The sequence below is a fragment of the Magallana gigas genome, chromosome 2 (genome assembly GCF_963853765.1).
Source record: "Magallana gigas chromosome 2, xbMagGiga1.1, whole genome shotgun sequence".
Taxonomy (NCBI): Eukaryota; Metazoa; Mollusca; class Bivalvia; order Ostreida; family Ostreidae; genus Magallana; species Magallana gigas.
Window position 1 is genome coordinate 9,701,456 of NC_088854.1, and position 27,966 is coordinate 9,729,421.

Consider the following 27,966-nt stretch of genomic DNA (forward strand, 5'->3'; position numbering starts at 1 on the left):
TTCCGCCATTAAAGAATCCAAAAGCGACAATAAAGTTTCTATTAGCGAAGTTTGTTCAGTGGATAAGCACCGCCGTCCCGATTTCTGGCCATACGCGTGCATCATTTGACACGACGGTGTTAATAAATCCTATAATTAGAGCTATTCTGGACAGTTATATATATGGTCATTGTTTTAAGATGTAGGCGGAGTATGCTCATAAATACTGACCCTCTATCGATCTGCACAATAAACTGAGATCCGCCTCTGGTGAGGATCTCTTTCGTATTTGTCGCAGTGGTCGCTGACTTTTATCTAAGAAAACAATCTGAATCACATGCAGATTAATAATGCATTTGTATTTAGAAATAATCAAGCGAACATTTACAATTTAAACTAAATATCTTGTTTTGTAAAACCAGTTCCTTTATCTATTCTGCTAATCTATGTAATTTAATCAAATGTCCTATTCTCAAGTTCCTTTATGAAAAAGTATTTTATTCATCTTGTGTACCTCTTCGTTTTCATTGTTTACTGTCAGTTTACGAATGCATTGAATACAAAAGAACACAGGTAATGTGATGTTTTAGTCCATTCTCGGTTTTCCTTCCATTGGCTTGCTATTGTTTAAATGGCACAGAGTACTCGTTGAAAATGACAAATTTCTTTAATCTCTCTTCTGTTGTTACACTGTTTAGAAAACATATGAGATAAATTGATGATAAGGAAATTTAATGAGCCCCTGCATATGACATCAGGCTGATTCGTTGACGATATTAAACAGATCGAACACTTTACCTATATACGTACAAAGCAAAATTTCTTATCTCGAAATTTCTAAGAAATATTTTTTCCGGCGATGACAAGTAAAGCGATAAAAATATTAGCGCACTAGAGGAATTTTTCGACCTTGAGAGCAATGCAAAGTATTTCAAGGAGAACAAGTCCATTTTTGTGGATCTTATGCACATCTTGCATTCAGCGCTTACTCAGAGCGGTCTTAAAGCTAAAATTGTAAAACGAACGAACGGAGGAAGGACACAGCGAGAGAGAGAGAGAGAGAGAGAAGGGAAAATCCACCGGTCGATCGTCTGTTGGTGGTATATACACGCTACTGGCCTCGGTGAGATCAGCTGGTCATTCGTGGAGATATATCAGTGTTGAAATAGGGGAAAAAAGAAAGAAGATATATTTGTGTGATCTTTGTAGCGGGGACTGAGATGGAATTTGACAACTTTACCGTTTCTCCGTTTGCGACATTGGGAAACCATACTAGGAAAAATATAACTTCTGATGACATTTATTTTCACAAGGTAAAAGTTTATTGTATATTTCTAAATCATAGGAAAGATGATATTTTCTCCTCACAAAAGGCCTGTGATAGTCCAATCTCTCTCTCTCTCTCTCTCTCTCTCTCTCTCTCTCTCTCTCTCTCTCTCTCTGTGCACGTGCAACGTAGAAATTGATAAATTACAATTTTTTCTATCAAATTTTATGTTATTAAAAATGATAAAAATCATTTGAGAGGAGAAAATGTTTGAGCTTAAAAATATGCTTATTTTAATAGGCCTTTTTCGCATGTTAAATGACATGTGTAGCAAGACCAATTTGAGGCCAAACGGGGGTTTTAAAGAAAACATATACTGCACGGAAAGAGATCAGATAAAACCAAATTAAGCAACATTGTAACATTTAACTGTTATATTACCATCTTCAACGATTCTACTGTCGGATGTCGTGGTTTAATCGAATCATTTGGTAAAATGAGTAAATAATTTGTTGACATGATAATTGAATTCACTAGACCTCATATCCATCTGTATTTACCTTCACCGCTTGGTTTTTACGAGCAAATTACGGCATACCATGGGAAATCATCAGTAATGGCAATATCTGCAATTAATGCTGAAGCAGTGCTGTTCTCGTTATTGTTGCCCAATGACTGACATCGATTCTTATCATAGAAATTCGTTACCTATAAAGATCTATATACGAAATGAACCTGCGGTTGTAGAAGGCAGGTGGGCACAATTAAATACATGAAGTCTCCTATTATTGTTTGATGATTAGGTAAGATTAAAATGAAATTAACCGGTAACAGGTGAATATTCTTTGAGACAAAGTAAATAAGCAAGCAAGATTTTCACCGTAATCAAGATATTTATTTCCGTAAGACAATCGTCCCATAGGTTTACATATTAATAACACAATATAGAAACATGATAAGTACATCATAGACTGACAAAAGAGAGTATATTAACTTTATTAGGTTCATATTCATGATAAACAATCGTGAAAGGATACTTGTAACATCTTCAAAGTTCACTGAGAAGCTAATAACCTTTGGTGTTTTCAATAACGTTTGTTCACCAGATGTAAATATTTTGGGGTAGCACTTTCAGCATGTTTCCTATAATTTGTTTGACGTGGTCAGCAGCGAGGAAACAGGAAACAATGACTGGGTCAGTGTGGCTCTCTACCTCATTCCGCGGTCAGCCCACTACTTATTCTCTCCGATGATTGAGGGCAAATTTTACTATTGTTTTACACTCTACCAGTTACTGTAACACATTGAATAAGATTCCCTGAATAAAAAACTTATTGAAAAGCCTAAACCAGATTGTCATACAGTTTTTTGTAGTTTTTAATTTTTTTGTATTCGAGAGAGGGTCAGAAAAACGACCGTAAAAAGAAAATCTGTTATTTCATATAATATCCAGTAAAATCTTTAATTAAATATATAGTACTTTGATGCAATGCATTTAGTGTCCTATTATCGTAATGCACTTCAAAAACGTAAAATTTAGTTTGCTGCTCAATTTCTTCTGACAAGCAAGAACACTCCACAAGGTGCTCTCTCTCTCTCTCTCAATATTTATATAAATGCAATTGAATAGAAAAGAATGAAAGGATGTATTTGTAAACAGCATTGTTTCCGGCGATTTCTCTCGACTTTGATGAAAGATAAGAATCAGCCAAGAGTCGGTGCTCACTGGATTTGTTAATAGCAAATGTTTCGCAATTGTTTCCTTAGCATATACATATGCTCAGTATAATGCTAACAATTAAAAAACGAATAAGCAAGGTTCTTCACTGCATAGTATTGTCCTTTGATTAAATAAAAACTCAATGATTCATTATAGCAGAATCCCTCTGATGGTTTTCTGTTAGCAAATAGACTAGCAAGATTGAAATGACTTAAAATCTCGAGTGTCCACTATGTTGAACACATGATGATGCTATCAATAGACTCAACACTTTTAAATGACATCACAATTCAAAATCTTTTCATGCACAAAAAGATCAAAATAATGAATAAACTTCATAGAATCTTCATCTGAAGTCTTCGACGGATCAAATCAAAGAACTGAAAGTACTAACAGCCGAACTCTTGATATGCATTTGCACCGCACCTAAGACGTTGAAACCCCTTTTAATCATTTTGCAAAAATCCGAGGCCAACACATATCTATAAAAAGAGAATATATTCAACTTGAATGCAAAATAAACAACATACAAACATCTTGTTCTGTATGACATTAAGCACAAAACAATACCCGATACTTTGGTGGATGTTTTAGGCTTTTACATTGAACACTTAAATCCTATGTATCAAAATAAGACAAGAACAAATCTAATTAAAGACAAAGTTATATTTGGCAAAATTGATTTTTTTGTGTTGTGGGGAAAAAATATTTGAAAACAAAAACAGAACATAAACAAAACATATCAAAAGCAAGAATACCGAAATAATATTTTTTTGTAATTGACAAGCTGATCTTCATGGACAAAATTTACTTTACGTAATGGTTTCAAAAGATTCAATTTCTCTGCCTTTCATTCTGGATTTTGGTTTAAATTACTGGTATTTTGCTTCGACATGTAGCTAATTTAACGTAGTAGTTGCAAAGAGACATCGCAATAATATACAACATTGTGAAGATTAAGAACAGTTCTCAGAATAACAGAGTGTCCTGTAAATATTCCTACTTTGTTTGAATAAATATCCCATGTCATTGCTAGCGCAGACTAATTGACAGTGCCTTGATTAAACAATGAATATCAAATGAAAAGGGGGAGTGGGTTAGTTTAAAATGACATCATTGAATCGAACAATGACTAATTTGGTCGTTGGAAAGGGGTAATTGAAAATCGTGAAAAATATTAATTCAGAAAGTTTGTCTATATTGATTTTCAAACATAGAACGTATGTGGCCAAAATGTGCAATCTTTATTTCTGCTTTCTTTTTTATATTTTAACGAAAAGATTGCACATTTTGGCAAACACGTTCTCTGTTTAAAAATCAATATAGACAAACTTTCTGAATTCATATTTTCCGTTATACAATATAGTCACAGGCTTATTTAGCAACTTATTGTGTCTATTATGTCTAGCGGAAGAGTAGAACTTTATTGGGGTTGTTTTGTTTACTTTTGCAGTTATGCCATATATAGTAACACTAGTGATTTTCCGGCCAATACATATTGTTGTACATGTATTGCCACATTATCATTTCAATTTTAAAAATCAAATTTTACAAATGTTATTGTTATAACTCCAACCACACCATCTATAAATTTGTAAAGGTTTCTATGGAAATGATGCCATTGTTTGAGTCATACGTGATCACAGGCACTTTACATTACAGATGTTCTGGAATCTTGCACACCAACAAACAACCACACAATCATGCAATCAGGATGCTCCTTAATATTTCCTCAAATAACATGTACAATGTACTTATACTTTTGCTCCAGTCAACTCTTCGATCCGCATTTGAATCCTTATAACTGAAGTTGTCAATGCATTGAATAAGTTTGAACCAATCTTACCTTTTTCTTTCGAAATTTCCATGATCTTAAGATATTTAATCTTGACATGTTGACAATATTGATTAGCCCATACCATCAGAGGCAAATCTTTGCAGTTTATCTCTGCGAAATTGATTATGTTTGAAACCTGCAATTTGGCGTCTTGGCTAGCCAAGAAGGATTTACGATTCGCTCCCTAAAACTTTGTCTCAAACAGATGGAAAACTGCGCCAAGAGACGTAAATTTTACAAAAAAAAGAGAAAAGATTATTCTCATAAACACTTCTGGCCGATCTTTAATATTTGATTTATAAGTTGAAAGTGATATCTTGGTACGCGCGTTGCAACCATTAAACAGTTGCTGTTAATTTTATTATACCAGTAAAACATCTAATGTGTCAGATCCTCAATAGGTCATAACTACTTGTAAGGAGAGAGAGAGAGAGAGAGAGAGAGAGAGAGAGAGAGAGAGAGAGAGAGAGAGAGAGAGATTTTTATTGGTTTTACTCTGATTCATTATATTGTTGTCATGTTAACTATATATACAGATTGCACTTTATATTTCGTAATCCGAATGATATATAGAAAATACAAAGCAAAGCACCGTGTAGTAAATTCATTTGAATTTGTTCATGGACATGTGGGGCATTTTTTAATCTTGATGACTCATTTGCACGGATCGAACATAGAACTCTGAAAATGAAACGTGCGTTTTCATGTGCATGCAGAATATATAAAGGTTGCCGCTTCAATTACAACGATGAAGATTAAAGCATAATGCTTATATAAAGGTAGGGACTGTTGAATGTCAGGTATTACAGTCAATATGAATATGCGACCGAGCCCCTTCTTAATGGCGTAAATTTTACTTAGTATGTTCAAACTTACTTAGAGCATAACCCACTTTTTCATTGGCTGATCAAAAGTTTTGCGCTAATCGAATATCATCTCTCTTTTGTTTACGGCTTTTGAAGCTATCATTCGAAATATGACGTCGCTGTGAACCTAATGAAATTCTTAACGATTGAAAATATCACTTCATAGAGTATTTAGATGAAAAAGTGGGTTATGTTCTAAAACATTTACATTTTTTTTTTAAATTGTGACTACTAGTATTTACATTCAGAAGTTTCCACAACTCAAACAGTACAGTATAAAAATCATAAAAATAAATTACAAAGGGCTTAGTGTATTCATGCATCAAATGCATCCTAGTATCATGAAGTCCTGATTTGAAAATAGATTTGTAGATAAATTATTTTTTCACTTATTCTAGAATGTCCATCTTGAGGTTAATTGGCAACACAAGAATTCGAAATGATTTTCTGTGAGAATTGGGAATAGTGTTTCTGTGTCTTTTGACATTTACATTTACAAGTCTCGAACTCATTCAGATCTTCTCTTTAGATCTTATATTTATTATGTTGCTTGATATGTAAACAGTTTTTTATTATTATGATTTGATCGAATGAAGAATATACATTTTTTGTAAAGTCCATATTCGCTAACATCGCAAACAAGTACGTTTTAAAGACAACTAAAACAATCCATTGGAATATTAAACGCAAATGCTCAACGTTCTCTCTGGAAGAATAAGAATAAGGATCAACGCCCTGATTTCTATATCATTAGTTTCCAATGTGTGAACTTAGAGACATAGTGAACTTATCAACAAACCCACTTCAATCACACGTTCTGGACGTGTTTGTTAGAGTTACATTAGAAGGTACGTGTACGAAATGCACCACTCCGTACAAAGAGCATCATTCGACGGTTCTGAGAGATCCCATTGGCTTCAATCTTTGTGGTAACCTATGATTCGTCTAGCGCAGTAAATTCTACGCCGACATCCGCGATTTAGACAGATGTTTGCTGAAAGGGGTGAAGACCTTGCTGTTCAGAGTTACAGAGACTTGAATATTGATCAGAACATAACAATTTGAGTACTTATTTTATAGTATCTCAACTTAACCTTACGCTTGCCGCTGCTGGTATTTCATGTTAAGTTAGCAGACATTTGCATTCAAATATGTTCAACTGCGTTAGCTCATTTGATCATTTCTTAATAAAACTCATTTAGATAAACATTAAAACAATAAAATGCTTTCGTTGATCACTCATGCGGAATATGAAGGTGCCGATGTCGAAATTGCGTTTGCGGGTTATGCAGTTTTTTTTCTGCAATAATCACTACCTTCATAACTCGCATGGGAATTTGGGCCTGAAATCATGATTATTTCGTGCAGTCCGTGATTTCGATAAATGGAGCGTGTAAATTTCAGTCTGACTGTTTCTACAAAGCTATGGATTAACTATAAGTTTCCGTAAGAAGAAGAGGATATCAATGTTCGCATTAATTGTCAGGTACACATGTACACATCCTCCTAAACAGGCAAAATTCATTTTATTATACTGAATGTCTTAATTTTAGAGATTTTTTTACTGATTTAATATAGAAATGACGTGAATTCCACGGTGAACCGTACGCGCATAATTTACACGCATGTAACAATTTGTTGTGTTACCCGTTGCTAAGTGTGTTGCTAATGCTGAGGTTAATAGAACGGATTATCTACTGCGTCTAAACCAATCAGATTTCAGTATTTAACATGAAAGTATAATAATATGCTTTGTACCACAATGCAATTCACCACTGTTTAGGTTCGAAAAAATATATATATAAAATAACGTTAAAATTTGACTTTACCGTAATTAAAGATTTGACTTCGGAGTAACATATAGATGAACAGAATATGCATGGTAATTTCGATTACTTGTTTGTGGCTGATTAAAGATTTTTTTCTCTTCTCCGGAGACCCTTTTTTTATTTCCTGTAATGGAATGTCTACTTAACGGTTCTCTGATTCATTTTAAATGCACCTCCTGAGACTTCATTAGCCCGATCTGAATATGTATGAACAGATTATCACTGAGGTATCAAAGAGTGGCTGTGCATGCGGAGGTCGCATCATCTAACAGAAGTCGTCTCTGTCTCGAGGCACAGCATCATCTAACAGAAGTCGTCTCTGTCTCGAGGCACATCATCATCTAACAGAAGTCGTCTCTGTCTCGAGGCACAGCATCATCTAACAGAAGTCGTCTCTGTCTCGAGGCACAGCATCATCTAACAGAAGTCGTCTCTGTCTCCAGGCATCATCTAACAGAAGTCGTCTCTGTCTCGAGGCACAGCATCATCTAACAGAAGTCGTCTCTGTCTCCAGGCACAGCATCATCTAACAGAAGTCGTCTCTGTCTCGAGGCACAGCATCATCTAACAGAAGTCGTCTCTGTCTTGAGGCACAAGTCGAAGTACACGTAGGAACGACTTTGAACCAACGCAGGGTCATATGTAAATACCGGTCATTTTATTTTATACTGTTTATTGATAAATCGAAATTGTGCTTGAAAGGAGAGAAGGAAGTAGTAGATCAGTTATGTAATTTTCTGATCACATTTTTTTTCAAATGTCCGTCAAGATGACATTAGCTGACGCATAATTTAAGGAAGATCGATAAAGTTTGGGTGTCAGATTTTTTAAACGTTGTACTTGGAGAATTTAAAGGATCTAAAAGTTGAGGGTATTGTTTTTTCTACAATTCAATTATCCAAATGATATTTCATGAGAAAATGCTTTTGTTCATACATGTACTAGTATTTATATGTTTGTTACAATTTCAATGTGTCATTGATTTACCTTATCACACTACAGGTGCAAAGTAAAATGAGTTAATTAGGTGTTTATTAGAAATCTTTATGTTGACGGTCCAAACTGTTCCATTTTCAAGAACTTGTTAAGAATGGCAAATAGTGGTTTGATATGAAGAAGAAATAAATGAAAAACTGTGAAAGGTGCAGAGAAGAACAGGAGCGCTGTCAAAGGACCAATTCAACAACAGAACTATGATAGATTGATCTACATCACACCGTAGCTTCGTCCTATATATAATACACTAGTACGATGTGTAATGTTGGTGCTATTTTAAACAATAAATGTTAAAATGTTGGACTCTAATATCGGAACATATAGTGTAAAGGTATATGTATATGCAACTGATACGAAACGCCTCTCTGATTTTGTTGACTATTGGCTATCATTTACATAAGCATATCATTCAGCAAAATTCTTTAATTTGGTTTGCATCCAGGATTAATATAGGATGTCAACTAGATGTGGAGAATTCATTACAAATGACACCTCATTCCTGCTAACTTTGACTTTCAAGTGAATATACAAACAAATACTATGAGAAATGTTTTATTATACACAGATAAGTCAGACACTGAACCGTCCTGCTTGATTGATTTGAATCTGTGAGAGACAGAACTGAATGGCGTTCTTTTATTGGGGTTTCCTTTTTAATTTGCAGACATTGAACCAATATTCAGCGACTCTCTCTCTCTCTCTCTCTCTCTCTCTCTCTCTCTCTCTCTCTCTCTCTCTCTCTCTCCGTGCATTTCATAAAACCAATTGCATTTCCTGTTCTTATTGCATATCTTTCATAATGAAAAAATGACTGTATGATTTCATCTTGCTGTTTTTGAAATTATATAGAGATATAAAAACCAGCTCTTTTTAAAGCTCGATTCGTATTTGCAGAGAAAGACTTCAATATCTGTAAATATCACCCAGAAAGTATCACCCATTCATTGGAGTGTGTTTTTATGTTGTGTAAAGAAATAAAACGACGAAAAATCATTGCACTTAAAACATGTATCATTTTTTCACTATTTATTTACTACAAGTCAATCTGATATCGAGTGACACGGTTGGCTTGCAGCTATTTTATTTGAATTCAGGTGCATCTTTTGATAAGTTGTCGTGTGGTTAACATCATTAAAATATCATTTTTATTATTTGTTTAAGCGTTTGAATGTCAAAGAGGCTTTTTTGATTCTTCGAATACTTACAGCTCACAACTGATAGAGTAAACCGATAGCATTGTTTATGGTTCGCGGGTTTGCTTGTAGCTTTCATAAAAGTCATCAAAATAACACGATACGTGTTCTTTACTTCATCTTATACGCAATCCTGTTTACTTGGTCTACAATGAAAACCTTCTGGAAAATCAATATCCAATAGCGCATTGATTCTTATTTATGGAGTCCATCCCCTGCCAGTTATACAGATTTATAGTCATCATTTTGTCGAATATGGCCATTTGGAGGACTATTTATGTGATTTTAATTATATATTCAAATGTTAGCATTTGAATTGATTGCGATTGAGAAAGAAAATACAAATGATGTTCTGCGATCAATAGCAAAAGGACTGAGAAAGAAATATAATCTAAACCATTCTGGGGTGTAGGGGTAGGCTTGCATAGTCGAATAATTTACAATCTCAAAATATTTGTTCATAAACTAATACCTGGGTTTCCGCTTTTACTTTTAGAAGAAAACTAGATTTTTAAACAGGTTTAAGTTCAAAATACATGTCAAGTATAAACTTTGATTTGGATTGAAGGTACTAAAGATGACAATACGAGTCTACGAATATTAGAATTAAATACGATAAATATGCTGGTGCCAATATTAAAGTAATACGAATTAACCATAACGCATTGAATGTAAAACTGGTAATCAGCGAATTCCAGTTTATTATATTATTTTGCAATGGAGTAAAAGATGTCAATCTTGGTTTGCTTTTGTTACTCTGAGTGTTCCATGCATTGCGACATATGCACGAGCCAAAACAGGTTCATAGAGTTTCTGAATTCCCCGAGAAGATAACTTTCACACTAGCTTGTAAATATTGACATGTCTGTTGATAATTAATCCAAAAGTTTAATGAGGCTTGTAATTGGAAGCATGTCATGTTAGTTTCTCAAACGACAGGTTTGGCATATTATGGGAATCTGACAACTTTGATTTCTTTGACTGTGTCGTGTATTTTGAAGATGGCTTCCCTGTGCAAATGTCTGACCGACTGATGCTTTTTCCCAAATAACTTTTGTGTGTATGAGTTTTTTTATTGATTAATTTTTTTCTATTTTGAAAGTCGACTGAAAATAAACTTCAAAGTTGATACTTTACTCAGCAACGATGCAGTTTCATGAATGATAGTAATGGAAAAAGATTTTTTTTTAAAGATCTGAATGACTGCTGTTCGAATTTTTGTATCAAAACATCCTGTTATTTGTTTCTGATTTATCTCTGTGGTCAATTTTGTTACACTTCTGTCTTTGACGTAATATTCCTGCCTAATAGGAGGTATTTGAATCTGTGATTAATTTGGCACCAAATTTGATTTCACACATCTTATGAGCATATTTTCATCACAGTTAATGATATTTGATTCAGCTTTATCAAATAAAGACTTTCCAAGTTTACCCCAAAAAATTGTTTTCTTGAATATGAAATTAACTGAAAGCATTTGATATCGCCGAATGTGTTACTTGTAACACATTTGTAACAGACTGTGACTTGAAATCAATAAAGTGTTATTGATATCACTAATTAAAATATAGCATCACAATGTCAAATCATTTATTTTTAGACTTTGTTACCTTAAGTTAAATTTCATTTTTTGCAAAGGAACCTGTCAATAAAAACTAAACTGATACTAAATACTTTTCATATATTGATTAAAACAAAAGCAAAAAAATCCATATAGTACATACCATATTTAAATTTAACTCTCCTGATGTTACATGTACATGTATATTGAATAATAAGGATCATTTACACAGGATATGATTACAATCAATAGATATCCGCCTTCCCCCCCCCCCCCCCCCAACATACACACACAAACATTAAAGAATCACAAGACTTAAAATCAAATCTCTATTAATAAATGAAAATTTTATGCAAAATGAAAATAAAGATTTCAATAAAGCAACGCACTGGATTTTAAGACTGAAATGTAACACGTGGACGTGGAAAAATATAGGGGAAAACCATGTTTATTAGCCAACTGTACATTACGGTTTTCCACCAAGTGACAGTATAATATCAATATCTCAAACTGTTTATATTTGATGAAAGTGGTGAATTTCTGTTGTTTAAATACAGTCTCAAACAGATGACGGCGACATCTTGCCTATGTATCAGATGGGTAATTGCTACATTTATAGCTAAAGTGATTCTTTTTCATCGTCATTTGTCATCGTCATCGCAAGAAAATGTGAAATATTCGATATGTATTTTGATATTGTAACAGGGTGTGTGAATTTCCCCGGTGTACATGTATTTTTTAAAGAATCAATTTGTGACACATTTTCCAGTGAAACTTTTGCAGATTTTTTATTTTCGTATATCACTTGTCTTTAGTTCGTACCTCCGGCTTGAAAAGTGAGCTCGTCTCATCTCGCACAAATTTTGAATATTTTATTTAGTTTTGTTTTTTTTTGTTTTTTTTTTTGGGGGGGGGTGGTTTTCTTTACGATTTCTTTTTTTTTTAAATACAGTTTTTAGGTTTGTCTTTTAGATTGTTAAAACAATGAAAAAAATATATTTAAAGCATTAATGGATTCGACGAAGAATTTTCATTCCTTGTTAGTTTCGAACATCCTTTTCCTGTCATTATTTCTGATGCTTTTGTCAAAAAACTTCTCAAAAACCCTTACACCATTTATAAAAACAGGTGGGGGGATTCATCCTTTATAAAAACCTTCATTCATGCGAGTTGGTGATGTATACTCAGGTTTACTTGCCGTCTACCTTTTTACATCATTATGAAAGCCAGACTACATAAACACAGAAGACAAAGATATGGTTGAAAACCATCTCAAAACATCAAGACGATGGATGTTTCTTCTTTGATTCTCTTTTGTGGTTTTGTCTTTGATTTAATGAACGTAATGTTATACTAGAATTCAGACCTTAACCCGAAGGAACTTTTATGGCTTCTCTCCTATTGATAACATCGACTCCTCCGCTACAATGATTCCAGAGGGAATGGAATGCCCAGCGATACTTGAAATCTAACTTTTTGATTGGTTTCCATAATACACAAATTATACTTAACACCGTACAAAAAAACAACAACATATTTTTCAATAAAGCTTAAGGTATTCCACTTCTCCAAGTTGTTGTATCAAGAATTTCTTAAGAAGTATATCATTGAAATCTGTATGCAAAACATACTTAAAAATACAAGATAATGGAAGTCAGACTGAGTATTAATCCCTCTGAGTTATGTACCATTTAATTTGACCTTTTTGCGCCTTAAATGCAATTTCAGCCTGATTAGGATTTGTTGTCAGTATTTTCGCTGAAGCAATTTTATTTCTTCAAATATTTTTTTTTCAATTATGCACAATGTTCACTCTGAATTGAAGGATTATGAAAAAATATATGTACATGTCACACAGAACGTATAGAATATATTACAAAGCTATCAAATGTTAACAATGTGAATAATGAATAAAATAAAAAGAAAAGAAAAGTACATTGAAAATTCATAAAAATTGCTTGTTTCTGTCATTTTCTTCTAAAATACCTTCCGCACGAAAAAATAGTTCCTAGAAAAACTTGCACGTGTCTTGAATTCAAATAAATTTTTTCTCTATGAGTGTTATGTAATTATGAAATATTAATCTTTCTGTGATGATTGAATAAATAAGATCTTATTCATTTTAAGTATAATGATCATGTGCGCAATGAAATCAAAACGCGAGGAGTGAGATACCTCAAGTTTACTATCAATTGAAACTAGCAAACAATAGGATCTCATTAAGGTTTTTGGTTGTTCTAAGGGAAAAATTAAATGACAACTTCAGATTTTTATATTTTTGTAGGACAAGACCATAGGACACACCGTATACGATTAAGGAAAATAGTAAAATAACTTCATTTAATGTTTGTCATTGACAGACATCTCTGTTTGGTTGGAGGAGTTTACAGTTTTTTAAATAAAAACTAATCGTTTCGGTTGTTTATGAAGAGTAAATTGTCCGAATCCAGTTTTTGAACGTATAAATTCGATCACTATCGAATTCATCTCTTGACTGATCTCATATTGTCAGACCCACGAAAGCTCTTAGGCGATACTCATCTATTGAGGACACAGCAGTGAACAACATGGAATCATTACATGTATATTGGATTAAAGTATTGCTGCCTGTCGATGGAATTTAAATCTGGCAACGTCCAACATTCAACGATCTACTGAATACCGCCAGATAAAACAAAATGTAGCGTGCACTTCCAAGCTTTCAACTAAATTAAACCTGATTAAATCATTTTTATGCAAAATAAAAACCACACTCGATCTCATTTCTGAGAGTTGCCTATCCAAGCTTCAAAGGAAACATCTTGAACCCTGTTGAGCCTGTATCACTTAATTCACTTTTAGATTTACCATATAGATTTAAAATATGCGACATAAAAATCGTTTCCAATTATTTCTGTTTAGTACTTTGTCAATGATTACACAGTATTTGAATAAGAATCGACCACAGCATAATCATACCTTTGATAGTTTTCTTTGTAAGATAGGCTACTTTTTTTGTTTTGATTTGGTTGGTTTTGTTTTTTTATTTTGCTCATACTGTCAACTGCAGTGCTACAACGCACTTTGAAAAAAAAAATACAAGTTCGTTGATATGGTTGATATTAACGCACTTAAAAAAATATATTGTGCAAGATCTTGTCGAAGTTGTTTCAAAGATCCTCAAATAAATAGTTAAATTTTTTAACCAAGTTTTGTTGAAAAATAAAAAAAACGTGAGATTTTGAGCTTTCTTAAATAGGAATTTTGCAATGAAAAATCTTGCGTTTGTCAATGAGATCATTTATTGAACTGCATTAATTAGTCGTCAGCCGTCCTTCCTAATAATTTATCGTTTTACTTTTTGAATATTTACTTTCTAAAGAAAAAAGAAAGTGATTATTTTGAGGGACACTATAGCTGACTTATATACATGCACGGCGTTTATAGTGTAACGGTTTTTCAAGTTACAAATAAAATAATCAGTTTATAATTCGTGAGTTCGCTTAGGTTTCCTTCCTAAGAATCAAGTAAGAATTAAAAGCAACACTTACGTTGTCGATTTCTAGTCAGCAGACGATGCTACGGAACATAAACAATGTATGCTAGAAAACCAAACCAAATCCGGTTACCTAAAATCAATCCGGATTGTATACTTGTATAATATTTTCCTCGGGCCTATCTGGGCTATATGATTAGAAATACAATCAAAGAATCAAGATACAAAATCACTCTATAACCAACTAGCTGTAGACTATGGATTTAAACAAACAATTCTGTTTGCTACCACAGTCAACGACAGCCACCTATCAAATCACTATAGAAATATAATACCCGATCAGCTGAAAGTCACCAAGACACTTATTAAGTCACAAAGACACTATGAAGTCACCAAGACACAAGCTACAGAAACAAGGTTAAGAACTGAGTGGTCTAGCTAACAATTCTGTTGCTTTCCGACACAGCTCAAATCCCTGTTCTGTAGAACTCTAACCGAAGAGATTCACCAGAAGACCGTTCGAGTCGTTCACCGGCAGAAGACTGACTAATAATGATAGGGTGGTTGTATATATACCCTGCAAGTTCTCACTGATTGGTCTAAAATGGAGGCAACTGATTGGTTAAACACAGGATACATTTCAATCCGGAAGTAAAATCATTACATTACCCACGCCTTCGAAAAAAATATGCGTCCTCGCATTCCAAAATAAAACATAAGTGTCATTGAAAACATTTATTAAATACTGATATGATAACAGCGATTGTTTAAAGGTGCCTCCTACTAAACATTCGTGATTTTTAGTAATAGTCAAAACTGTCCTCAGTGATTTCTTTCACTGTTGCGTTGTCCTTGAAATATTCCACAATTGTTTTAGTCACTTTGGTGTGCTTGGGGAAGTCTGTCTGAGCAGAAGCATCAGAAGTCAAAATTTGAAGTGTATTGACAGTAGACAGGTTTTCGTTATTCAAAAGCGGAGTGAAATCTTTAGTTATTTCCTCTTGTGTTTCGGAATTTCTGTTCAAATCAGCAGATTTCCCCAAAGCAACCAAAGGAAATATCGGCTCATGTCTCTTTCTACCCGGAAGTACCGGCTTTGTTTGGCGACGGACTATTCGACCTAGCTCCAGGTCTATTTGATTTGATGTATCCGCATTACTTGGTTTTTCAAGATCACCAAAGGCATCGCTCTTTGCAGATTCCGACTTCTCTTTGTCAACCATTTGACTGACAGAGTTTGGTTCATCAACTGCAATATCTATGTCGGGATCCTTATCCCAATCGCTACTACCGGAATCAGATAGATTTAGCTCACTTCTTAGACTTTGTGAGGCATCTTCAACCTTTTCGTCATGCATCATTTTGGTGTGTCTCCGAAGATAAACCATCTTTGTAGTCCTAAAGGGACACAACGTACACTTGATTGGCTTTCTGTCAATCATTTGTAGTCCACAAGAGACAAGATGGGTTTTCATGATATCAGGAGTCTCTGTACGATAGGGGCACATCGGACATTTCATTGTAGAAACTTTTCTGGGAGTAAGCTTTACTTTAGGCATGATCTACAAAAATAGAACTAAAATGAACAGTAGTCATCAAGATAGGCTGGTCGTTTCGTACGTCTTTTACTTGTTGTCATGTCACTGTCACGTTTCTCGTCGTCAATCTGATTGGAAACGGCTGCTTCCTGCTTATTAGAGGCAACTTCTTTGTATTGCTCTCCTCTCAAAACTTGTTTCACAACTGGTCGGATTCGATCAGTATGTATGACCTGATGTTTGCCTCTGGCACCACAATTGACTTTGTATGTTACGTTAGAACATTTTTCAATCACCTCAAAGGGACCCTGCCAGTAAGAAAAGAACTTAGGCGATGTTCCTGCTTTTCGCCTTGGAAAATAAACATAAACCTTATCGCCTTTATCAAATGATTGCCAATTGAGTTTCCTGTCGTGGTACCATTTCTGCCTTTGTATATTGTCGTTCATCAATTTTCTCACGATGGTATGGGCCTCTTCTAGTTTTTCCTGCAGTTCCCAAACCCATCTGTTTTGAGGAATTCTTTTCATGGGTGATGGCATCTCATAAACAATATCAAGAGGTGTAGCAACTTCTCGACCTAACATCATCATGTTTGGTGTCGTGCATGTAGTTTCGTGGACAGCTGATCTGTAGGCCATCATTACGTATGGAAGGTGATCGTCCCAGTCACTGTGATGTTCATCAACATATGCAGATAACATATTGGCAAGAGTTTTATTAAATCTCTCAACCATACCATCCGATTGAGGGTGGTAAGGGGTTGTATGAGTTTTCTTGATGTTAAATAATCTGCACATTTCTGAAAACAATTGGCTTTCGAATTGAACGCCCTGATCAGAATGGATCACACTGGGTGTCCCATATCTTGTAATGACTTCTTCCACAATTATTTGAGCAACAGTTGCTGCCTCCATATTCGCCATTGGAAAACTTTCCGTCCATTTTGTAAAGTAATCCGATACAACTAGTATATATCGGTTACCTTTGTTTGACATTGGAAGTTCACCCAATATATCTGTAGCGATACGTTCTAAGGGGGTACCGCAAGTGACAACTTGCATTGGCGCCTTCTTATTCGTTGTTGGTGCCTTGCGTCGTTGGCATTTCTCACAACCAGCAATGTACTGTTTCACGTCTTTCTGCAATCCAGGCCAGTAAAATTTTAATTTCACCTTTTCTAAAGTTTTTCTAAAACCTAAATGAGCAGAAGTTCGTTCGTCATGAAATTGACTAAGCACAGTTCGGCGCTCACTGTATGGCAACACAGCCTGATACAAAACTTTCCCATTTTTGCAAGTTTTCTTTCTAAACAAAACATCATCTCTAATCTCAAGAGCATCCCAATGTGCGCAAATGCCTTTAACAAATTGACTATAGCTAGATAGCTCTTCAGATTTTGGTTTTATGCCCGAAGCAACCCACTTTGACACCTGAGCTATATCAGTGTCAACTGCTTGTTTGTCCTTCAACGAATCATCATCTTTAGATGGTGGGCATGAAATAGAATTCACCATACTCTTTTCTTCAGCGCAACACGTTTTTCTACAGGGTATTCTGCTAAGTGCGTCTGCATTTTTATGCTTGGTACCCGCTCTATGTTCAATGATAATTTGAAAATTACTCAGACTTTCAAACCATCTGGCAAGTTGACCCTCCGGATTTTTGCAGTTCAATAGCCATTTTAGAGAGCTGTGATCTGTTCTCACTAGAAATTCTTTACCATACAGATAGTGTTTGTAATATTTGGTAAAGTAGACGACAGCTAAAAGTTCCTTCCTTGTGACGCAGTACTTGCGTTCTGCTTTTGACAATGTTCGACTAGCGTATGCAATTACCCTCTCCATACCATTGTGTACCTGGGAAAGAACTGCTCCAATTGCCACATCACTCGCATCTGTGTCCAGTATAAATGGTTTTGAAAAATCAGGATGCGCAAGAACTGGTGCTGAGATGAGTGCTCGTCGTAATGAATCAAACGAATCTTGACATGGTTTGGTCCACACAAATTTTGTTCCCTTTTCCGTCAGTCTATTCAGGGGTTTTGCTATTGTAGCAAAGTTTGGTATGAAACGTCTGTAATAGCTACACAGCCCTAAAAAACTTTTTACCTCAGTAAGGTTTACGGGGATTGACCAATCTTCTACCGCTGAAATCTTAGATGGGTCTGTACTGATCCCGTTTTCAGAAACTACATGACCAAGGAACTGTACAGTTTTGTGAAACAGATGACATTTCTTCGCCTTTAGTTTTAAATTTGATGACAATAACCTATCAAATACTTGTTTGAGGTTGTCTAACATGTTTTCAAATGTTTTCCCAATAACAATAATGTCATCAAGGTAAACTAAACATATCTGCCATTGCAAACCGCTCAATACTGTCTCCATCAGCCTTTCAAAGGTTGCTGGGGCGTTGCAAAGGCCAAATGGCATTACGTTAAAGTGAAATAAACCCCTCTTTGTTGCAAAGGCAGTTTTTAGTTTGTCAGAGTCATCCATTTTAACCTGCCAGTAACCTGAACACAAATCAAGGGTTGAAAACCACTTTGAGCCTGCAAGACTGTCTAAAGAGTCATCAATTCTAGGCAGTGGATAGGCATCTTTGACAGTGGTGGCATTTAGTCGCCTGTAGTCCACACAGAAGCGCAATGATCCATCTTTTTTCTTTGCCAGAACCACTCCTGAAGCCCAGGGACTTGCTGACTTTTCTATTATGTTTTTATTCAGCATTTCATCTATTTGCTTGTTTATTTCACTCTCCAAGTGATAGGGAACACGTCTAGGGGGTTCCTTCAAAGGTCTAGCATCTTGCGTGTCGATAGTGTGTTTCACTATTGATGTGCGTCCAAGATCTGTGTCTGATTTCGCAAATACCTCAGCGTATTCGATAAAAAATTTCTTTAAAGCATATACTTCCTTTGTTTTTAGATGCACCGTTGACCTTGCAAAGAGGTCCTGCAAATGTGATGGTAAATCGTCACAGACCTTTTCTTTAGGTTGAGGGGAATCAATCACTGATTCAACATTACTTAAATTGGCAATGAATGTACCAGGGTAGATTATCTGGTTGTCTTCGGAAAGGTTCATCATTCTCACGGGGATCTCACCATTTTTCAAGTAGCCAACTGACCTTGCTACTAAAGCTTTTCCAGATTTAACAAATTTTTCAGCTGGTTCCACTAAGCCCAATATTTCTTTGTTCTGATAGCTCTCAGGGAACCCCGTAACACAACAATAAGTAACGACTTCGCTTCTTGGAGGTATCGCTACTGTTTCTTTGGCTGCTATTCTAAAACAGCCTATCTTGCCAACAAATTCAACTTTGTAGCACATGTCCTGCACATTGAAATACCCATTTGGTACATCAACAGTACATTTGTATTTTTTCATGAAATCCAATCCTATGACCCCATCAACAGATAAGTCCGTAACAATAACTTCCTGGGTGTAAGTTGTATCGCCAATATTGATGTTTATCAATGTTTTCCCTAAAACTGTAAGGTTTGTTCCACTCGCTGATGAAACTACTTGATCAGTGTGAAACAATACAGGTTTTGATTTGATGGTTTCATATACTCTACTTGATAACACAGACAGTGTAGCCCCTGTGTCAACCAACAAATTTGTGTTAACACTATGTATGAGTGCTTTTACATACATGCCAGCTTCGGGATCATTTTGATGAATCCCAACTTGAGCACACCTAGACCTGATGCTCTTAAATGAGTTCTGTACAGGACGTCTTTTACCATAGGTATTGTTCCGTCTCTGAGACGATTGTGATCGAGAACTTCTATCATATCTAGCAATGTTAACATTTCCCTGTGGACACTCTGCCTGTAAATGATACTTTGATCCACATACATAACAGTTTCTGTTGCCAATAGGATTGGGTTTTTTTATATTTGTGGACGTTTGGGATATGTTTGACTTCATTGCATTAACTTCTTTTCGGAGGTTTACTATTTCGTTCTTAAGTTCTTCAAAAAGCTTATTTGAAGGACAATCTGCAGATGTCACTTGAACACTTTCAGACTTATTTGTTTGCAATGGTCTTAAATGAGACTCGGCTTCTAACATTTTACGATCTGATTTTACAAATGCTTCTAATTCTACAGCATGCCGAATCGCATCATTTAGGTTTAATGGCCTTGCTTGTTTTACCCGTAACCTCATATCGGAGTCTATAAGAGCATCTATGAATTGCTCCTTTGCCAAAGTTTCTCTAACATCTCCTGGAGCTGTAGGATAAGCTAGGTTAGTTAGCCTTCTAATTGACTGCCCGAGCTCTGGCAAAGTTTCTGCTGCTCTCTGTTTGCGCTCCCTCAATTGGGTTCTATAGAGATCGTTTTGATTTGAGGGTGAGAATCTTTCTTCAAGGGCAATCACTAAAAGTGCATAATCGTGTTTCTGAGCGTAAGGCAAATTTCCTAAAACACCCTGCGCCTGACCTCTCAAGGAAACTGCTAAATAGAGTCCCTTTTCTCGCTCATTCCAATTATTAAGCATGGCACATGCATCAAAATGTGAACGATAATCCAACCAGGATCCTGTGCCATCAAATGTTGCAGGTTTGATATGTGACTGAGACTTTTTATCTCCTAAGTCTCTCGTATTCTTATTTTCATCAACTGCATTAAACCGACCAGATTTTCTGCGATGTGTAATGTTACTTTCTGGTTCGTTTTGTGATAATGGGGTTGACGCAAAATGATCTTGGTCGTATTTGTCATAAGGCGACCTTGCACCCGGCATCAACTCATCTTGCCATGATACTTTTGCAGTAGGGCGTGTTTTAGGCTTTACATCGCCGTGATAGTCTATAACTGAAGAATCTGACACAAATCCCGAATCTCGTGGTTTTTTACTCGTTTGTGGCTCATGAGTGTCAGAGTTAACTTTATCTATAGCACTAGCGTTATGAATATTGAAACTTTCATCTTTTAACTCTTGAAGTTTTTGTTCAATAAAAGATATCTCTTTGTCTATGTCGTCTATGTTAGTCATAGCCATGTTTTAGATAATGCCACAATAAAATGTCATAAACAATCGTCGATAAAAACAATTACATGGACTTTATTCAACAAATTATACAACCTCTTAACTTCACTAGCATAAAAACATCTAATAAACTGAAATTTACTTCATATCTATTTCACGGCGATCACTACGTTTAAAATAAAACAAGAGATTTTACTTGATTTACAAACACCGCTGCCACCAAATTTGTAACGGTTTTTCAAGTTACAAATAAAATAATCAGTTTATAATTCGTGAGTTCGCTTAGGTTTCCTTCCTAAGAATCAAGTAAGAATTAAAAGCAACACTTACGTTGTCGATTTCTAGTCAGCAGACGATGCTACGGAACATAAACAATGTATGCTAGAAAACCAAACCAAATCCGGTTACCTAAAATCAATCCGGATTGTATACTTGTATAATATTTTCCTCGGGCCTGTCTGGGCTATATGATTAGAAATACAATCAAAGAATCAAGATACAAAATCACTCTATAACCAACTAGCTGTAGACTATGGATTTAAACAAACAATTCTGTTTGCTACCACAGTCAACGACAGCCACCTATCAAATCACTATAGAAATATAATACCCGATCAGCTGAAAGTCACCAAGACACTTATTAAGTCACAAAGACACTATGAAGTCACCAAGACACAAGCTACAGAAACAAGGTTAAGAACTGAGTGGTCTAGCTAACAATTCTGTTGCTTTCCGACACAGCTCAAATCCCTGTTCTGTAGAACTCTAACCGAAGAGATTCACCAGAAGACCGTTCGAGTCGTTCACCGGCAGAAGACTGACTAATAATGATAGGGTGGTTGTATATATACCCTGCAAGTTCTCACTGATTGGTCTAAAATGGAGGCAACTGATTGGTTAAACACAGGATACATTTCAATCCGGAAGTAAAATCATTACAATAGACTTATAAACAAATGTAAAAACAAAGTATATCAAATACAGTGCACGTATATTTTGTTTGAAAATTCATTTTAAAAAAGTGCATTTTTAAGTTGATATGTTTTAACGGCTGTACATGTAACTATCGTACTTTATATGTCTTGAAATAATAAGGTTGATACATACACTGACTTAAAAGACGAACAAAATCATTATGCTGGGTTTTTTTTTGGTCATTTGATTCATACATGTAATACTTAATTATGTTTAGTTAGGGTCAGTTTAGACAACAAATGAACCATGTTCGTTGCAAATCGGTGACTAGACGGATATCAGGTACTTGCAGTATTCTTCAGAGAGGCTAGGCGGTCAACAAATTAGCCATCAGATTATCCTTCTGTTTTAGAATATGATGTCTTGAGCTATAAACTATTATTTAGTAAAGAAAAAGTCCTTATATTTTACTCATATTATTTGGGCATTTTCCTATATAGGGCTCTCCTTTTAATGGAGATTTATATAATCGTCTAAAAATGGCCGCAACCATTGAATCCTCTTAAAAGAACTGGATAGTCGTAGCCATTTTTACACTAAATTTATCTCCTAAAAAGAAGAGCTCCAAATGAAGATTAAGAGAAATAGCAAATTGTTTTATCCAAAATATTTGTCTTCACTTAATCACATTAGTTTATAGCTATCTAAAAAAGGGAAGATTTGATGGTCAAATTATTAACAACCCAGCCGCCAAACATTCATTTATAGGAACAATGATATTTACCCATTGAATGTTTTTGCTTATGTCTAATAGCGGTGGCGAGTCAATTATTTATGGCCCATGATAAATACATATTTTGTCTGTTTATACAACATTAGGGAACACTCAAATAAACAAAGCAATAAAAAGTACAATATAGGGAACAACTTGATTATGATTGGTGAGTTTTGGGATCTATGATCTATCTTCCTTGGGCTTTAAACACAGGGTAAAGAGGTTTCAATTTACATAAACAAGTCAACCAATTATAAGCTCTATAATCGCTCATAACACTTGTAAAAGGTTGTCTTAAAAACTTATATGCTAACAGCATTAAGTGACTGGCAAATGTGTATTTCTTCATCATGTGAATGATTACATTTACACCCGTTCGTGAATTCGATATTTATATGACGTAACACTTGTTTTGCGAAACAGAAAACGTCTGAATACTAAAGACACTGGAATGATTACATTTACACCCATTCGTGAATTCGAAATTTATGACTGACACTTGTTTTGCGAAACAGAAAACGTCTGAATACTAAAGACATTGAACTTTATTACTTATAGATTTGCCATTTTCAAATTATTTTCATATCCTTATGTTTTTATTCTTTAGACGGAACAGCTGATCTTTCTGAGTCTTCTGTTTCTCTTCATCGTCGTCTGCAACATGACAGTGCTGATCCTCATCTTTTTGACAAGGAAGAGGAGGTCCCGCATGAACATCTTCATCGCAAATCTGGCAATAGCAGGTTCATGTACATCCTTAACCAATACATTTAGTTTCTTTTTAGGCTCCACTAATAAAGGCTTTTTTTTACCTACTAGTAAAACCATTTATTTGTTTGGTATACTAGTATTTTTCTAAGTGAAATTAAAAAAAGAGAGTAAGATAAATATTTGCATCTTTTATTCTTTTAAAAAACATTGAAACATTTTAACAGGGAGATTTTTTAAAATAATCCTTAATAAATAGGTGAGAGAGAGAGAGAGAGAGAGAGAGAGAGAGAGAGAGAGAGAGAGAGAGAGAGAGAGAGAGAGAGAGAGAGAGAGAGAACACTTGTATATAAGAATCACACAAAATCAAACAATATATTTGCTATGAAATTACTGATATTTTCTCTTGTTAGCTAAAAAGAAAATTACCCTTTGTTGTTGCATAAAGCAAGCAGAGTTTTTAATTTCATGAGTTTACAGTCTGAGTACAGGGGAGTCAGGAAACGGATAAGTCCTTAACTAGCATTTATCAAAATGTTCTTTACCATCTTATTAAGCACAAAACTATCAATTTACATGGATAAAGCTTAGGGAATAATGAACACGTTCAATGCCTGCCATGTTTAATAGAATTATAAAGGTGTGCAACTTTAATCTTATAATTTACATAAATGCCTTGCCTGTAATCACAATATACTTTCAGAGTTTTGTTAAATATCAAGACTGCAAATTTGAAAAGTTTGAACTGCTCAACAAAATCGAAACTTCGTAAAAAGGAAAGAAATGCATCACTTGGTTTAAAACAACAGCAATTCTGTTGAACAAATGAACGTTTTAGGGAATTAAAACAAAAATAGTTTGTGTGACTACATGAATTATATAATACATTGACCACAACATGAGTTACCTATATTACATTTGGCAGCCTTGAGAGTCAACCATTCTTACGATTCCAACCTAATTTTTTTCTCCTTGTAGATTTGATGGTCGGATTTTTCTCCGTATTGCTGGATATCATCGATAAACAGATTGAAGAGTGGCAGGGAGGGGTTGTTATGTGCAAAGTCACTCGGTTCATTCAGGGAATAGCCATCTATGGGTCCAATTATGCCTTGGTAGCCCTAAGCATTGATCGTTTAGACAGCATTGCAAGGCCTCTTAAGTCAATGAGCAAAGGTAAAACGTTTATACTTCATTAGCATACACTCAAACGACATAACAGAAAGAAATGTGTTACCTTTTTTTTACTACTACACAACTGATCAGAATAACATGCACATTTTTATTACTAGTATAACCTGTCTCTTTTAAATACTGTAAAGAATTCTTGGATTCTTGATGATCAAAATTCGTACATGACATAAACTTTTGATTTTCACGAATCTTAATTTTTGTTAAGGACATTGTTAGCAGGAACAATTTTTCTCCATGGAAACTAATAACTTATATTCTTTATATAACTGTATCCACAGGTAAACGAATGAAAATACTCATCATTTTGCAATGGACCTTTGCCGTCCTTTTTTCATTTCCAATGTTCCGATTTGAGGTTGTACACAAAGTTATTGGGGAATCGGAAAAGGCATATTGTATGATCAATTATCCACCTTGGGCTTGGAAAGTAAGTCCAACTTGTAGGATAATGAGTTTAACTATTATTATAAGAAATCAATTTAAGGCATCGACTATGCAGAACCTTATTATTCATGTGTTCTTTACATTCTTTACATGACCTCAGATGTGTGGGATTACTGTATGCAGGGAAATATTCGCCCCCGTTTTATTTTCGCCCCTTCGCCCTCGTTGTCAGTGGGCGAATTTAAAACTGGCCGAATTCCAATGTTCCAGGTTATTTATTTAGTACACAAGCGAGTATGGGCGAATTTAATGTGTGAAACCGTTTGCAATGCGAAATTAACATGGGGCGAAAATAACCCTGTATACAGTATTCAACAAGTACACTAATATCATTCATAATGCTAAACCTAGCACCAAACATGATATATCGAAAACCACACCACATAGTACTTATTAAATCAGTCTTCAAAGACATACATTAGGATGAAACATCCCACCTCGTCGAAGTATAATCAAATGTTCATTGAACATTTGGTTCTGTTATATACCAAAATTTTGAGTCATTTCTGAAAAGTTCTGAGAGCAAACGATAAAACAACAATCTAATAAACATTCTTATCTGGGGGAATGCCGAAGTATAATAAAAATCTTCAAGGATGTTTTGGGTCAATTTGCAAACAGAATAAAATGCCTTAAAATCTCCATTAAAACTGCCAATGCTATGAGCGACGAAATTAATCTTGGTTAGCTATGCTCTTTTTACAGCTCTACTTTACACTGGTAGCCACCGCCGTCTTTATAATCCCCGCCATCTTAATCGCCATCTGCTACATCATCATTGTGGTTATAATCTGGAAGCGGTCCTCCTCTAGTTTCGGCAAACAATACAGTGACGTCATCAAAGAGAAGAGTACCGAAAAATCAAAGAAACACAAAAAAGGTGATAGATATAGTATGAACCATTCTGCTAAAGAAGCCCACATTATTTGCGTTAGTTCATACATGAATTAATTTTACACCTTTCATCAGTTTTGCAAAGATTGAATAACAACTTGTTTTTGGGGCTAATGATTTGATGAATCGGCCGCTAGTGGCAAAATGAAAAAAACTGGCAGATGTTTTAAAAAATTATTTATCCCTCAGAAGTCCAATTTGAGGAAGGAACAGTATCATCACAACCATTGACCCGCCCTACTACTCACAAAGTATCGCATACAACGGGGGGAATCATACCGAAAGCCAAAATAAAGACAATTAAGATGACGTTTGTAATAATTCTAGGTGAGGCAATATAGATAAACTTTGCAAATTTTCTATTGCAATCTGAGATAAAACAGGACCGGTAGGTGGGTAAGAAAACTTATGTGTGAAGTTATTCTGAAGCTGTTTAAAATTAATAAACTGGTTTATGACAAAATAGCAAAGGTGTCAACTTGTTTAAGCGTATAACTTTATTGCGAAGAAGAACATAACCTTTAAGTATTATTTAATTTTGGAGGTTCTATAGCAAAATGAGCGGGTGTTTTTATATTGTATGTATTGATATTGATTATAAGACAGTAATATACATGTATATAATAATTATTTCTATTGATTTCAGCTTTTATTTTGTGCTGGTTACCCTATTTTGTGTATGACTTCATTGACTTGTACCAACTGAACGGAACTTTGCACACAGAAATGAAGGCAGTGACGATCTTTATTCAGAGTCTGGCCCCGTTAAATAGTGCAGCAAACCCTGTTATTTTTCTGATATTTAATTACAAGTCTTATATGAAGATATGTAGAAATGGAATGAGAAACCAAGCTCCTATAACATCAGTGTATCATGCGTGATGGGGGATCCAACATTGCACGCAATAGCTGGTCCTAACGAAGTTTATAAAAAACATACATGCGATAGGAAAGCCACATCAACCCATGTGGAGTGTTCAATCACTCATCAAAGGTTGTTTATATGGGATTACCTTCCTTAATGTCGCATGTTAGATGTATTGATTCCTCTGTATAAATCTAGAAGGACATGAAATGCAAGTAACAAGGAAATCGCCTAAATCTCAGTACGCAGGAGTGAACAACATGAAGTGCCTGGCTTAGCTTATTTAACGAACAATCCCCGCGGTTCTCCAAATCTGCTGAACTGGAAGATGTGCCAAGGAGGATAGGCACAAGAGATGAAAAGTGTTATTCATGGGTTCTTTTGTGATGTGTTTGATGTTAAAAAGTAAACATCAATTAATTCATTTTACAAATTACTTGACCGCAACATAAGATTAGTCACATCAAATGTTCACTTTAGAAAGGGTACACATTTAATTTTTATAGTAGATTTAATAAAATTAATTAATATTTCACCATCCTACAGTATGAATGAAATTTGATGATATTTTACCCTTTTACCATTAACCATGCATACTTCTATCAGAAGTTTTATTGCAGTTACTAGAAATCCGCACTTAGCATCAAAGGACATTCGGTGGTAATAACGTAATAGAATATTGTACAAACATTATAAAACGGGACATCAAATCAAATATTATTCATGTCAATATAGTTTACGTTATTATGTTTAATTTACAAATGCATCGGTCGTCATAATTAACAATCAATATATACATAATTATATAAATGTTATGTTGGGCCCACTTGACTTGCGTGTATTTTATATATAAAATTCTAGTACCTATTGTTCTGTTTTGAAGCATACGATACCGCCAACAGTAAAA

At 34.9% G+C, this 27,966-nt stretch overlaps 1 protein-coding gene across 1 annotated transcript; it reads left to right on the top strand.

Annotated features, from left to right (window-relative positions):
- Positions 1 to 650: 650 nt before the first annotated feature.
- Positions 651 to 27,927, top strand: LOC105331305 (cardioacceleratory peptide receptor). The gene is made up of 7 exons (XM_034446507.2): positions 651 to 1,292; positions 23,562 to 23,697; positions 24,641 to 24,838; positions 25,135 to 25,283; positions 26,006 to 26,180; positions 26,384 to 26,521; positions 26,841 to 27,927. Exons 1-7 carry the CDS (start codon positions 1,200 to 1,202, stop codon positions 27,074 to 27,076), a joined length of 1,125 nt encoding a protein of 374 aa, XP_034302398.2. The 5' UTR covers positions 651 to 1,199; the 3' UTR covers positions 27,077 to 27,927.
- The last annotated feature ends 39 nt before the right edge of the window (positions 27,928 to 27,966 follow it).

Coding starts and splice junctions, on each gene's coding strand:
- LOC105331305 (XM_034446507.2), top strand. CDS start 1,200: ATGGAATTTGACAACTTTACCGTTTCTCCGTTTGCGACATTGGGAAAC. Junction 24,839..25,134: donor TCTTAAGTCAATGAGCAAAG/GTAAAACGTTTA, acceptor CTGTATCCACAG/GTAAACGAATGAAAATACTC. Junction 26,522..26,840: donor GACGTTTGTAATAATTCTAG/GTGAGGCAATAT, acceptor TATTGATTTCAG/CTTTTATTTTGTGCTGGTTA.